Below are 15,941 nucleotides of genomic sequence, written 5' to 3'. Positions count from 1 at the left end.
CTCAAACAACATTGTTTGTTTGAAATGTTTATGTACTCATCCTTATTGCCTGAATTAAGAAAGTGTGTTCAGCATTTAACTATGAAAGTTCCATAGTGAAAACATAAAGGATTATTTGTGTAATGATAAGGCTTTCATAGGAATGCAACTTCTTTTGAGTTCTTTAAGAAGACTGGCATCAAAAGAGAGAGAGAGAGAGAAACTGGCATCATCTGTGTTCTGAATGTGACAACAATACATGGAAATAGCAATAAAAATTTGGATTTACAAAATTATGGAAAGAGAAACAACACATCTGTTTTGTTTTTGTTTTTGTTTTTTTTTGAGGCTGAGACAGCTGATAGAATATAAAGAAAGTGGCTGCAGAAAAAGAGGATCTCGTCAGAGGTTAGTGAACACATGAACAATTGTACTTCATGCTCCCTATCTCTTACCTGAGGAGGAGTAGGTGTGGACGTGGGTCTCCCTATGGGTGGAGTGGGATTCCTGCTGCCACCTCCAGACATAATTTCCTCTGTTATATCTTTACCTCCCTGGTTTGGATCTCGAATTCTTATCTAGAATGTTAAATAAAATGATAGATGTACAGATGGGTTGTCTACATAGAATTACAGGCATATGATGAGTTAAAGTGAAAACTGAGACGTGTCAACTATCAAAGCTGATAATCAGCAAGTATGACTGTTTCAATCACAAGCATATGAGGTCATTCAAAGAAATTAAGCCATCAACTCAACTCTAAAACCAATTAGAATAACTAAAATGTGACCCACTTAAGCTGAATTTCTAGATCAAAAAGGCAAAATATTTCTACATGGTCACCATCAGATACCCTGATTTTATCTGAAAAAGCTTTATATGAAACAAAGTTCATAAGATAGTCTTAATATTAAAAACTCAAAGTTTTAAATGCCCCAAATGGTCCTATGGGATTAAAAAAAAAAGTACAATCACTATAATTTAGACACAGGAATCTGCCCGGCAAATAGCTTTATACTTTTATCTACATATGCTCACTGTAATATTTTTTTCCCCTAGGAAAGACACAGAAACATTATAACAGGTCAATCAAGAAGAATAGTTCAAAATTATCCTATATCGTTACAATTAAATAGCAAACAGCCAGTAAACAGAATGACGTAGATTTATATATACTACCACATGAAATAAATTTAAGATACAGAATAGTGTGTATCGTCTTCTCCATTTGGGAAACGGTATATCGGGGCTTGAGCTTAAGGCCATGTGCTTGTTGAGCCACACATCCAACCTATTTTGCTCTAGTTGTATCTGAGATAGGACTTGATCAAACTACAACCCTCATATTTATACTTCTCTACCTTAGCTGAGATGTCAGGCACATGCCATCAATGCCCAGCTCTTTCTGCTGAGATAGGATTATACAACATTTTTGCCAACTGTGAAGCTAAACCACATTTCTCCGAATTTCCACCTTCCAAAAGATAGGATTACAGGGGGCTGGGAAGGTGGCACAGTGGTAGAGTGTTTGTCTTCCATGCACGTGGTCCTGGGTTCAACTCCTCAGCACCACATAAGCAGAAAAAGCTAGAAGTGACACTGTGGCTCAAGTGGTAGAGTACTAGCCTTGAGCTGAAGAGCTGAGGAACAGTGCCCAGGCCCAGAGTTCAGGACCCAAGACTGGCAAAAACTAAAATAAAATAAAAAGGATTACAGATGAGAGCCACCTCTCCAGTTCCTAATTTTCATTTTCTTAAGGTTACCTATTCTAATAGATATCAGTGGGTATGGTGCTGTATAATGAGAATGGAGTTTATCAGTCTAGGAGCTCACTACCTAAATAGCTTAAGTAATGAGTATAAGGGATTTTGGATTCTTGAAAATTTCTGAGAATTCAGAGACTTGGAATAGTTCTTCAATTAAGATATCTACATTGAATATCTTGTTTCCTTCACAGTCTATAAGTATTATTTAAGTACTTCTTTAAGTTCTATTTCTTTCTATTATCTACTATTTTGCTATTACTATCTTCCATTTCCATTATCACCTCTGTTCATTTTTCTGCTCTGTTAAAGTGCTGTCAAAAGTGCTGCTCAGGTCCAAGCCTACCATGTGTACTCAGCAACTCCAAAGCAGTCTCTTGACAACAATGTAACAATGCACAGGTATATCTTCTTTATTATATGTACATAGTGTGTTTCTAATAACAAAGTCCACATTTGAATCTCATTAATTTTTAATAACTCAGAGCACATCAAGATGAGTATGTCACTCCATCCTAAGACATCTATGTGAATGTGGGAGTCTGTCTTGCTTATGAACATCACTCATTCTGTGTCTTACGATAGATAACACTGCAAGCTACTCTTCTGTAAAATGTTCTGAAATCTGAATTTGTTAATACTACAATACTCTTTAAGCATAGATTGCTATGCTAAAGCCCTTGTAACTTATTTGCTAAAACCAGAATACATTTAGTCAACTCTGCTTTCACTTTTTAAGTCTATTCCACAAAAAACATTCATACTTGGAGATCCAATTAGAACTGGTGGTAAAGTAAAGATGTGAGAAATGACTTGAAATACCTCCCACTGAATGAGACACACTAAACCACCTACTTCTATTGCTGGCATGCACATTGTCATATAGTGCACCTACCTCAGTGAATGGCAAAATGCAATATTAAGAAAACAGTATATTCAATTTCTAGTGCTATGCCCATATCAGAACCCCAGGTTAAAGTAAGTGGTGATGATACAGGGAAATAATTACAAATGGCCCAGTCATTTGTAAACTAAGATGAATAAACTTATTTGATAAGTGAATGGACATTCCAATTCAAGAAAAATCAATGAAGATCTCTTACAGTTTTTTTCTCTCTCTTGGCTGGAGGGGGCTGTTGCTGTGTAGGCACTATGATAGGTGCTGACTGATACACTGGCTGACTTGGGTAAAAAGGCGTTCCTAAAGAATTAGAACAAAATGAAAACAAGCATTCAGTTATTTTGTCAAACACTATAGGACTATTAATGGCAGAGTTTCTAGATAATTCCTTTTAAAATTAAAAAAACTAATAATAATTATCTCCTCTCTCTTCCTGCTGCTAATGTGGTTCAGAAATTATTCCAAATTATATAATGTCTTCAAATAGTCATAAAATTCAATACAGAAACAACTAAGTACTTAGTTACAGACTGATGCCAGACCTGTCTTCCTAACCAAGAACTGTGCTATACTATGACTTTAAGAAAAACAATCTTATTCTGAGAGCCCACCACCTACAGCAATGAGTCTTAAGGAAGGAATTGTGGTGTCCTTTTCAAAGGCAGAGGGAAATATATCTATTGATCATCATGATTAGTCTAATTCTTATTTATGGAGAATAACTGCCACAGGGAGTAACATAAAGCTTAAGAAATGTCCTAATGTTGAGATTTATAAAAAACTTGAGTACAAGGAAGTCTAAAACTAAGTCCAAATACTAAAGTACATTTTCTAACACTTCTGCTGTATTCTAGTCGTAGCCTTTTTCTAGTGCTTTATCTTGAGTATACCAATCTCAATCAGATTGAAGGAAATTAATGTTTTGCTGTTGTTCATGTACTATTTTGTTTAACTACCTCAAATATGTTCTTACCCAACCCCCTGTACTTCAAAGGAACTCTCTGACATTCAAAATTTAGACTCAATTTCTGATAATAAAATCAGAATGCATACTGTAGAAATGGGGAGAAAAGGTCAGATACTGCATATTTTGAAAGAAGATCCTAAAAATTTGCTAGCGGTACAAAAGAAGATTCAGGAAAACTATTGTTTGCCTCCCCCCCCTCCACCAGAGCAAGTGAACAAAGTGAAGCAAAACAAGAAAGAAGAGTTTGGGACAGAAAAATCAAGGTTCAATTTTAGATAAAGTTTAAGATGCTTACTATACACCTTCAAATGAAGACCTATTAGGAATAGTAGAATATGGACAATTTCTAAATCACAAGACTGTGTAACTCAGGAAATGAGCACAGGCAGAATCAAAACCTGAAATGAAATCCTTGTTAGAAATCACTGAAAGGGGGAAAGGGAAACAAAGGAGGAGGCTACAATGCTTGATAAGAAATGTACTCATTATCTTGCCCATGTAATTGTAACCCCTCTGTACAGTATTTCCACAATTAAAAAAAAAAAAAAGAAATCACTGAAAGGGAAAAAAAAAGAGAGAGATGGGAGGTAAAACCAAAACAATGGCTGAAGTGAAGAAAACTGCTGTACAATGAGGGAGTGCTTAACTTTGTTGGATTAAGTTGAATGATAAAGACTTGTCCAAGAAGAAATGATAGGCGATCTTAACATGTTGTCGGGAGAAGTGGCAGATTCAAAAGACTGCAATAGTGAAAGAGAATGAAACCGTGAGAACAGATAAATTCTATTCAGAATGGGGTAAGGTCCATACAGTGGAGCTAAACAACTTTTTTTAAAGTTTTTCTATAAGTAGGAAACAGAAATAAGGTTATAATTAGGCAAGATGGAGTATAAATTTTTTTCAAGCACAAGAATAAAACATTTCCTTTTATACTACTAATAGACTTAATCTAAGAAACAGCTTTAAAAGGAGTGACAATGTGAGAAAACTGAAAAAGAGAACAGTTAACTGTTAGGGATAATGGCATTAATATGTGCCAGGATGGGATGGGATGCACACAGGAAGAACTGGCCTTTGATAAGAGGCTGAATAAGTGACTAAAGATAACAATGAGAAATGTGTATGAATGTAGTAGATCATCATCAATCTCCCTACCCCCAATTTGGTAATCTTTGAGTGGAACTGTCTATGAAGAAGCATCATTTGCTATATGAAAATTCTGCAGATACCAATCAGGTCTGCTGAGTCTGATTTAGAAAAGATCTAAGTCAGACATGACTAATATTTCAAATTTCAATATAAAATATAAAACCAAACAAAAAGCCTTAATAAATCCTCCAGTAAAGTCAACTATTCCCAAAGCAGAGTTCAAATTACCAATTCTATGCTATACTATTATGTCATTTGTTCCTAAACTGAGAAAACAAACCCCCTAAAATTAGTTTCAAATGCTGCCAGATAAGCAACACAATCTGCTCACCCTTGCCATATTTTTCAAGCTAAGAGAAATAGGATCCAAAAGGTGACCTATCTCCTTTAAAAAATAATTCGTCACATGGAACATTTTGGAGCCAACTAATTGGAAAAAAGGCTTGTATATCACATACATCCAATAAAATGCTACTCTTCATACACCTGCAATACAGGGTAAAAAGTTAACTCATAAAACATTACATCTTCCCATTTGTGGGCATTATGAGAGGAAGAACATCAGCTGTATTAAAAAATAGCTTTCATTTACAATCTAATCAAAATTCTGATACAGTCAAGAATACTTGAAAGTATTTTTCATTCTAGTAGAATGTAATCCTATTTATTCAGTAGGCTGAGATCTGAGGCTTGCAATGTGAAGCCAGTCAGGACAGGAGACTCCTATCTCTAATTGACAAGCAAAAAGCCAGAAGTAGAACTGTGATTCAAGTGATAGAGCACTATCCTTGACCAAAAAAATTGAGGGATAGTGCCTAGACCCTGAGTTCAAGTCCTAGGACCAGCACACGAAAAAAAAAAAACAAAAAACTCTGGACCTGGGCACTGTCCCTCAGCATTTCAGCTCAAAGCTAGTGCTCTACCACTTGAGCCACTTCTGGTTTTCTGGTGGTTTATTGGAGATAAAAGTCTCATGGACTTTCATGCCTGGGCTAGCTTTGAACCGCAATCCTCAGATCCTCAGATCTCAGCCTCCTGAGTAGCTAGGATTACAGGCGTGAGCCACTGGCACCTGGCTCTCAGGTCTTTTAATGCATGAGGTAAACATATGTTTGTTTAGATTGGTAGGTCATCAACTACAGTCAAGGGGCAAAATTCAGCCTATCACTATTTCTTTAATAAATATTTTACTGAAAAGTAGCCCTTTATGTAGTTAATCTACTACCTATGGCTGCTAGAATACTGTAATGGCAGAGTTGAATAGGTGTAGTAGATCATACTGCTGATCCAATTTGTGCCAGTGTTTCTCAAAGCCCAGCCTATATAAAAGGTTAGTGGTAAAATTTATGCATTAACCATGAAACATACACACACTCCAATACATTTCCCAACTTGAATGTTTTATAAAGCACTCTTCCTATTTTTAAATTATTTGGGTCTCTTTTGTTGTAAAATAGCCTTCATATATATATATATATATACACACACACACACACACACACACACACACACACACACACACACACACACACACACACACATACATATTATAGTAAATGGCAGTTCTCCTTAAAGGTCTTATTGCTAAAAATTTTAAAATGTAATACCAGTGTTTCTTGTTTTATCTTACTTTTTATTAATTTACTTGCCTATGATTATGAAAGATTTAGAATATTTAAGGTTTCTTCTCATTGATAAAACTCCAAGCAAGGGGCTGGGAAGTTGGCTCGGTAGAGTGCTTGCCTTGCATGCATGAGGCCCTGAGTTCAATTCCTCAGCACCACATAAGCAGAAAAAAGCTGGAAGTGGTGCTGTGGCTCAAGTGGTAGGGTGCCCAGGCCCAGAGTTCAAGCCCCACGACCGACAAGCAAAGGAAGGAAGGAAGGAAGGAAGGAAGGAAGGAAGGAAGGAAGGAAGGAAGGAAGGAAGGAAGGAAGGGAAAATAAAGAAAAGATAGCTTCTTCAACAAATGGTATTAGGAAACTAGTATAAAAATACATAAATAAAACTCCAAGCAAAAATCTACTACATTCTACAAACTAGTAAAATGTCACACACACTACAAAGACAGGGATAGTGATCAGATATACAGGTTGGCACAAAAATTTTAATTTTATCCAACAATATACAACCATATACAACTATATACAACCTTATACAACAATATACAACTAAATATGAGCCACACCTCTACTTCCAACTAATTTTTAGACTTGTCCACCTAGGCTAACTTCAAACTTGGATCCTCAGATCATTCATTGTACTCTCAGACTCATAGAACTGTAACTTATATAACCTGACTTATAGAACTGTAACTTTACTGTAAAAAATTTTGAACCCTGTAATAAAAATTAAAATCCTAGATCTAATGATAATGAGAAAATAACAGAATCTCTGGAATACGAAACTGCAGCACTAGAGGAAAGTCTATAGCTATAAACACATTAAAAAATAAACAAAAACCCCAACTACCTCAGAGTTCAGGCCCTAGTGTCAAACGACTGTAATCCTAGCTACTCAGGCAGCAAAGATACCAGCCCAGGCAGAAAGGTCCAAGAGACTTATCTCCAAAAAACTAGCAGAAAGCCAAGCTGTAGGCATGGCTCAAGTGGTAGAGTACTAGCCAAATAAGATCAAACTCCAGTACCAGCAAAAAAAATAAAGATAAAATAAAAAGCTTAATGATGAGCCACAAGTTCCTAGGACAAAAACAACAAGCCAAGGTGGGCACTGGTGGCTCATGCCTATAATCCTAACTACTCAATAGCCTGAGAGCTGAGGATGGCTGTTCAAAACCAGCCTGGGCAGGAAAGTTTATGAGATTCTTATCTTCAATTAACCTCCAGAAGAAAGGAAGTGGTTCTATGGCTCAAAGTGGAAGAGTACTAACCCTGAGCAAAAGAGCTCAGGGAGAGTACCCAGCTGAAGTGCAAGCCCTACAACCAATCAAAAAAAAATATTTTTAAAGAAAAAGATTTACAGGGCATTAGCCAAACTAACAAAAAGAAGCTCAAATAAATTAAGTTACAATGAAAAAGCTGATATTGTAAACTATACAAATGAAATCTAGAGGATCATTAGAAAATATTTGAAGACAAATTCTAATTCTAGATGCATTTGATCTATCAAATTTAAACCAAAAGAATATATAAACCACTTACTTCAACAGACCTATAACAAGCAATGGAATTAAAGAGACAATCTAGTCTCCCAACAAAGAAGAGCATAGAACACTTTTGAATTCCAGCAGGCCTTTAAAGAACTAACAACAATGCTCCTGAAACTTGTCTCATGAAATAAAAAGGTTAGAATACTGCTAAATTAATTCTATAATGTCAGTATTACCCTGAACAAGCACACACAAACAAAAATGACTAGAAAAAGCATGAAACAATTTCTTTGATGAACAAAGATAAAATCCTCAAGAAAATATTTACTAAAAGAATTCCACAACCCTAATTTAAAAGATTATAATGGGGCTGGGAAGGTGGCTCAGTGGTAGAGCTCTTGGCTTGTACGCATGAGGCCCTGGGTTGGATTCCTCAGCACCACATAAGCAAAAAGAAAAAAAAAGCCGGAAGTGGTGCTATGGCTCAAGCGGTAGAGTGCTAGCCTTGAGCTGAAGAGCTACTGCACCCCAGCCCAGAGTTCAGGCCCCGCGACCGGACCAAAAAAAAAAAAAAAAAAAGGTTATAATAACGCAAACTTGATTTTGTTGAAGAGATGCAAGGCCAGTTCAACATATACAAAATTAATGACTAATATACCACCATAAACTGAAATCAAGGACAAAAAAAAATCACACAATCATCTCAATAGGTGTTAACCTTTTACAAAATTCAAAATGGTTTCCTGATAAAAGCTCTGAAGAAACTAAGAATAGAAGGAAAGTACCACAACACAAGAAAGGCTATCAATGACAAACCTATAGCCAACATCATATGAAATGGGCAAAAACTGAAATCATTTCCTCTAAAGTCAGGAATGAGACAGAAAGCAATCAGTCTCCCCACTTTTACTCAACTTATTATTGGAATTCCTAGCCACAGCAATTTAAAGAAGAGAAAGAAATAAAAGGAATTCAACTAGAGAAGGGAGTCAAATTATCCCTTTTTGAAAGTGGTATGATTTAATATAAAGATTCCACAAGCCGGGCGTTGGTGGCTTACGCATGTAATCCTAGCTACTCAGGAGGCTGAGATCAGAGGAGCACAATTCAAAGCCAGCCCAGGCAGGAAAGTTTGTGAGACTCTTATCTCCAATAAACCACTAGAAAACCGGAAGTGGCGCTGTGGCTCAAGCGGCAGAGCGCTTGCCTTGAGCTGAAGAGCACAGGGACAGTGCCCAAACCCAGAATTCAAGCCCCATGACCAACCAAAAAAAAAAAATCCACAAAAAATCCTAATTCTTATTGATAAACATTCTTAGAACTATTACAGACTATAGAACATAGTAACACAATAATCAGTACCTTTTCTATACACCCATCCCCCAAAAGCTATTTACAATAGCTGTAATAAATCACCCTAAGAATAAACTTAACTGAGGGGGTGAAAAACCTCTACAATGAAACCTATAAAAGGCTGCAGAAAATTAAAGAATATATCAGAAAAATGAAAGATTTCCCATATTCAGTTTGATATTACTAATATTGTGAAATGTTTATAGTACCAAAATCTATCTATAGAATCAATTCCCATCAAAATCCTTTCATTCTTCATAGAAAGAGAAAAACAAATATTCATATGAAAACATAAATGATCTCAAATAACAAAAGTAATTCTTATCAAAAAGTCACAGAAGGGGTTGGGAAGGTGGCTCAGCGGTAGAGCGCTTGCCTTGCATGCATGAGGCCCTGGGTTCGATTCCTCAGCAACACATAAGCAAAAAGAAAAAAACCGGAAGTGATGCTGTGGCTCAAGTGGTAGAGTGCTAGCCTTGAGCTGAAGAGCTGAGGGACAGTGCCCAGGCCCAGAGTTCAGGCCCCACGACCAGACCCCCACCCACCCCCCCAAAAAAAAGTCACAGAATTAAATGTATACATCTACAGTTATCCGACTTTTGACAAAGAATTCAAAACTAATACATTAGAGAAGAGGTAGCCTCTTAAATATATGGTGCTGATTAAAATATTTATCTACATTCACAAGACTAAACCTATGTTACCTGTACAAAAGGAACTACAAATGGATAAGGATCTTAATTTGAAATCGAGACCACTAAAACTACACTGTAAGTTCTAAGCACTGACAATTATTTTCTCAATAAGACTCCAATGGCTCAGAAAATAAGAGCAAGAATTATCTAATTGGATTCTACCAAATTAAAAGGCCTTTATACCAAACACAAGAAATTTATCAAAATCAAGAAATCCATAAAATGTGAAAAATCTTTGTTAGTTTACTCAACAGGTGAAGGATCCAGAATATACTAAAAACTCAAAAATTAAGCCAGTAAAAGAACAAATAATCCAATTATTAAAATGGGCAAATGAACAGAACAGACAGTTCTTAGATAAATAAGTACAAATGGCCAACAAGTTCATGAAGAAATGTTCAACAGCCTAGTTATAAAGGAAATACAAATCGCTACAACACTGAGACTCCTCTCATCCCAGTTAGAAGCAAATGCTAGAGGGCATGCAGGAAAAAAATAACGCTTATTCACTGCAGGCAGAAATGTAAACTAGTACAACCACAATGAAAATCAGAATGAAGGTTTATCAAAAAACATAAAATAGATATGCTTTAAGACCTTGCCAAGCCGGGCGCTGGTGGCTCACGCCTGTAATCCTAGCTACTCAGGAGGCTGAGATCTGAGGATCGCGGTTCAAAGCCAGCCCGGGCAGGAGAGACCGTGAGACTCCTATCTCCAATAAACCACCAGAAAACCGGAAGTGGCGCTGTAGCTCAAGTGGTAGAGCGCTCGCCTTGAGCTGAAGAGTTGAGGGACAGCGCCCAGGCCCAGAGTTCAAGCCCCACGACCGACAAGAAAAAAAAAAAGACCTTGCCATACTGTTCTTGGGCATATATCGAAAGGAAGGCTAATCTAAAAGATACCTGCACATCCATGTTTACTGAAGAAACCAATGAGTAGATAAAGAAAATGTGGTGTATATATACCATATAGAAGTATTCAGCCATTAAGAAGATGAAATTATACAATTTGCAGAAAATGGATGGAACTAGAGATCATCAACTTGAGTGAGTTAAATATCACGTGGTTTTGCTCATATGCAGAACACAAACCTAAAATAATGCCGATGCTGATGATGCTGATGATCAGATAAAAGGGGGCCTGTCTGGAGGAGTGTCTGCCAGAAGAGGAAGAGGGGAAAAGGAGAGAGTACAAGGGGTAAAGAGAATTTATATAAGTTACACACGTATCAAGAGAGTAAAATGGAACCTACCAGGCAGTGTTTGAAAGGGGGAGGGAAAAAGATTAGAGGAACATAATAGTAATAGAGGTGGCAAAATTATTCAAAGTACACTGTATATATCTATAGAATTTCCACAAGCAACTTCTCTTGTACTATTAGTGTATGCTAATTAAAATAGTGGAGGGAGGGAAAGAGAGAATAAAGAAGGGAGTAAAGGAGGAAGAGAGGGACCAAGAAAAGAACTAACCAAAGAAGGAAGAGAAAGAAAACAATGTTTTGAGGGATTCTAGTCTGAATAAATCATAAAAACCTCAAGAAAGAGACATTTTATCACAGTTTTGCAGTTAAAAATCACATTGACTAAATTATATTCAGTCATCCCATGCACATACTCTAAGTGCCTGCCAGTCATTATTTTTGGTGCTGAAGATATAGCAGTAAACAAAACAAACTCCCAGCTTTTGTGGACATTACAACCTTATAGCAGGAAAGAAAAACATTAGCAAAATCCTTCTGATGAAAAGTGAGGGTAAAGGGCTGGGAAGGTGGCTCAGTGGTAGAGCGCTTGCCTTGCATGCCAGAGGCCCTGGGTTCGATTCCTCAGCACCACATAAGCAAAAAGAAAAAAGCCGGAAGTGGTGCTGTGGCTCAAGTGGTAGAGCGCTAGCCTTGAGCTGAAGAGCTGAGGGACAGCGCCCAGGCCCAGAGTTCAGGCCCCACGACCGGACCCAAAAAAAAATAAAGAAAAGAAAAGAAAAGTGAAGGTAAATAAATGGAGAAAAAGAAATCAAGGACAAGGGATAAGGTATAATTAGCCTATTTACAAAATGCAATAAATATCCATGCCTTGATAGCATGGATGTCAGAAATCTGACTCATGGTCTCTGTCCAGCAGAATTAACAAGGAGAAAATGGGGGGGAGGGGATGATACTGTTCAAAAAGAAATGTACTCAATAGTAACTTTAACCCCTCTGCACATCACCATTAAAATAATTTTTTTAAAGAATAGCAGTTTCTAAACTAAATATATCCTTCTAATACCCTGTAAACCACTCCCTAAAAAAGGTAGCTTTCAAATTGAACATAAACTTTAAAGTTTAAACTGGCCCACCAAAAAGCACAATGAACACAACAAACTAGCAGAAGGTGCTAGACTTTATCTACTTACCATAAGCGTTGGGGAAGTCCCCAGGTCCTGGCCCAGGATAAAAAGGACCCGGCCCCGGTGGTTGAACTGGATACTGTTGAGGGGGCCCAACATAAGGAGGTCCACTATGACGGTACTAAAAGAGATAAAGAAAGTACAGACAATTGTACATGCCACGAAGTAGGTAGCTACAGAAAAATGTGAGTATTCTTCATGTAGAAAAGAGATACCATTTTAATGACATGAAGAAGGTATGGGAGTCATACACATTGAAAATGCTTGCTTGCCATCCAGATGTAATGAGCATGATCAAATGTGCCTTAAGTAAAGCCATACAACAAATCAGAACATAAGCAGTCATCAACTCTTGTAAAATGGTTACAGGCTGGTAATGTTAATGACATTAAAATGGTATCACAGGGCTGGGAATGTGGCTTAGTGGTACAGTGCTTGCCTACCATGCATGAAGCCCTGGGTTCAATTCCTCAGTACCACATAAATAGAAAGGGCTGGAAATAGCACTGCGGCTCAAGTGGCAGAGTACTAGCCTTGACCAAAAGAAACGCAGGGACAGTGCCCTGAGGTCAAGCCCCATGACTGGCAAAAAATAAAATAAAATACAGCATAAAAAGCATAAATGACTGAATCTATTCTAGAGCAGTTGATTAAATTAAAATTTAAAAAAGAATGAATATCCCTTAAAATTTTATGAAAGATGACGAAGGGGCTAGCCTTATAACCAAATTAGAATTTAGACATCATAAAGACCAGTGCCATCACCCACCCTCCCTGTTCCCTCTGAATGAAAATCTGGATCACCTCTCATTTTATTGCAGTATCACATGGGCCTTATAGATACTTTACCTGTGGTATACAGTACTGAGGACCCTGGGGCACTGGATATGGCATGGGCAGATGGTTGACCATCATGATGTGCTGATTGGCCTGGTACACTGCGGTGGGTGTCTGTGCACCAGGACGAATGGAAGGACTGCTGTTCGGGATGGTGGCTCTAGGAGGCTGTATTTGAGGCCTCTGGAAAAACTGGGAAGGGGAGAGAGAATTTTTGGTTGTTTTATGAGGGGAATATGTAAATTTTACTATCTTAGCTTTCACCTTTTTTCCACTAATAAAATCTGGTTAATCTAAATTAGAGATACAATGAACATGAAAAGAGAATGAATAAATTGCATAATGACTAAGTTCACAAAATAAACTTCACTAAGTCCAATTCTGATCAATGTCGTTGCACATTTAAAAACAGTAGGGCAGTCTAACTTTTATGACTTAGCTAATTTAAAATAAAGATCATGCACTATAGGTATTAAAAGTTCTTATTTAAAAGTTCTGTTTTAGAAAAGCAATTACTCTTTCATAAAGAAGAGATGGCTCAACATCAACAGTAAAAATTAAAAGTAGTCCCCTAAATAACTTATGTGTCATTCATAAAATATTTAGAAGAACAAGAAATCTGAGCACAAAAATTTTCATCCTACTCCATCAAGCTAAATTAAAATTATCTATAAAATTGTCATATTCTAAACTAAGATTTCATTGTCAAAAAGACAGCACAACTTCATTCTAAACTGAAATCAATTTTACTTTCTAGAACAAGCAATGAAAGTGGAGAATCTCAACAGGCCAAAAAAAAAAAAAAAAAGCTCTAAAATGAGTAGGGCCAAATCTGTCAAATGTCAACAAATACCATAAAGTTCTCACAGAAAACTTTAAACAATATGCCAACATGAATGAATTTATTCATTCAGCAAATAATCTTACTGCAATAATAAGAACACAGAAGCCATGCAGAACCAGTAGTGTGTTACCTGGATAGGTCTGAATCCTCCCTTCAATTACGAAGCAAGAAAGCAGCAGGAAAACAGGAAGAAAGCCAATGGAGAGCTTACAGATCAGTTGGAAGGAGTAGGACAGACAGCATGCAGCTCAATAAAAACTATCTTTCTATTTAGTACTAATAGGAGAAGAAAGACAACTAGAAAATCAGCACAATAATTCTCTACTTGAGAATTCAAGCACATAGGGAATCAAAATTCCAAGTATACATAATTGAAAATAAATCCAGTGACAAAAAATATCTAATAGTAGTCAGAAGTTATAGAAGCTTAAAAGGAAACATCTGCTTAGTAGCATAGGTAGTTTGGACTACTGATTCTTATTTTGGGCTCTTGTGGATACCCCTATACTATTCTCTACCTTGGACAGAGAGCGGAAATAATAAAAATGCTTGTTATTATAGTTCGCAAAAGTGCTGATAACTGAACTTTTCACTGTATGTCATACTCCTCATGAAAGAAACAAGCTCTTTTCAACTAATCATACGGCTCTACAATAGAGAGCTACAAAAATATTAAAATGTGATTTTAACTCCAATATCTCCAAAATTGTTTTACACACTCATAGAAGTGTTGCTGCTAGTACAAATAAAGCCAAGTTTTGAACTTTGGGCCGTCTCAGGTATTCTTACTTCTTCATCAAGACACTCCTTATGGATAAGTAATTTTTCACCTTGTGCTAAAGTGGGAGAACTGCAATCTGGTACCCAGGCTCATCCCCATTCAACTTTCATAGCCCAGGGCAAAGAAAGCCCTAAAGAGGCTGAGTCACAGAAAAGCAGCAGACAGAAAGCTATAAAGCAGGAGAATGGAGCTGAATGGGAAATGCAGTGGGGGAAGCCAAATAGAGAAGTTGATGGAGATGAAAAGAAAGCACAAAAGGCAAAGTTTACATCCCAGGAACCTGAGGTGGACCTCAGCTACAGAAAGAGTCTCCTACTCATCTCCTCTGACCAAGCTGTGACCAACACAATTTGTGTTGGCTACTAACAGAAGTATTTAAGAGTAAACTTCCAATCAGCAGTTTGAACTTCAATTAACACACAGCAAATATGTGGTTAATACATTAGAAACCACAAAAATATCATAAGGCCTCATGCCAGATGACACCAGTGAATCATGTCTATAATCCTAGCTACTCACAGGAGGCAGAGATCTGAAGATCCCCATTCGAGGCCAGCCCAGATAGAAAACTATGTGATTCTTATCTCCAATTAACCACCAAGTAGCCAGAAATAGAGCTGTGGTTCAAGTGGTAGAGCACTAGTCTTGAGCAAAAATCTGAGGGACAGCACTGAGGCTCTGAATTCAAGACCCAGGACTATCATACACACCAGAAAGTAACATACTTCAAAAAAAGGAGTCATTTATTTTAAAAAAAGGTGAAGAGGAGTCATTCATCTGCTCAGCGATAGCTATCAGGAGCAGTGGATTAAGTATTTATACTGTGTGATTCTTTTTCATCAACTCTCTAGGGTAGCCATAAAGAGTCAAACGGACACAAATGATAATCTGGGTTATATTACAATCAAATAATGTCAAAGCAAGCCGGGCGCTGGTGGCTCACGCCTGTAATCCTAGCTACTCAGGAGGCTGAGATCTGAGGATCACGGTTCAAAGCCAGCCCGGGCAGGAGAGACCATGAAACTCCTATCTCCAATAAACCACCAGAAAACCGGAAGTGGCGCTGTAGCTCAAGTGGTAGAGCGCTCGCCTTGAGCTGAAGAGCTGAGGGACAGCGCCCAGGCCCAGAATTCAAGCCCCACAACCGACCAAAAAAAAAATAATAATGTCAAAGCACC

At 37.3% G+C, this 15,941-nt stretch overlaps 1 protein-coding gene across 1 annotated transcript in view; it reads right to left on the bottom strand.

The window, feature by feature from the left end:
• Positions 1-15,941, bottom strand: part of Eif4g3 (eukaryotic translation initiation factor 4 gamma, 3) — a 190,803-nt gene that overhangs the window by 140,861 nt on the left and 34,001 nt on the right. The window contains exons 5-8 of the mRNA XM_013032571.1: positions 13,151-13,330; positions 12,308-12,422; positions 2,846-2,943; positions 435-557 (exon numbers count right to left, since the gene is read on the bottom strand). Coding sequence (XP_012888025.1) covers positions 435-557; positions 2,846-2,943; positions 12,308-12,422; positions 13,151-13,330 — 516 coding nt within the window. The remainder of the gene's footprint in view (positions 1-434; positions 558-2,845; positions 2,944-12,307; positions 12,423-13,150; positions 13,331-15,941) is intronic.

The sequence above is a fragment of the Dipodomys ordii genome, unplaced genomic scaffold (assembly GCF_000151885.1).
Source record: "Dipodomys ordii isolate 6190 unplaced genomic scaffold, Dord_2.0 Scaffold6, whole genome shotgun sequence".
NCBI classification, from domain to species: Eukaryota; Metazoa; Chordata; class Mammalia; order Rodentia; family Heteromyidae; genus Dipodomys; species Dipodomys ordii.
This window is presented reverse-complemented; position numbering and strand designations above follow the sequence as displayed.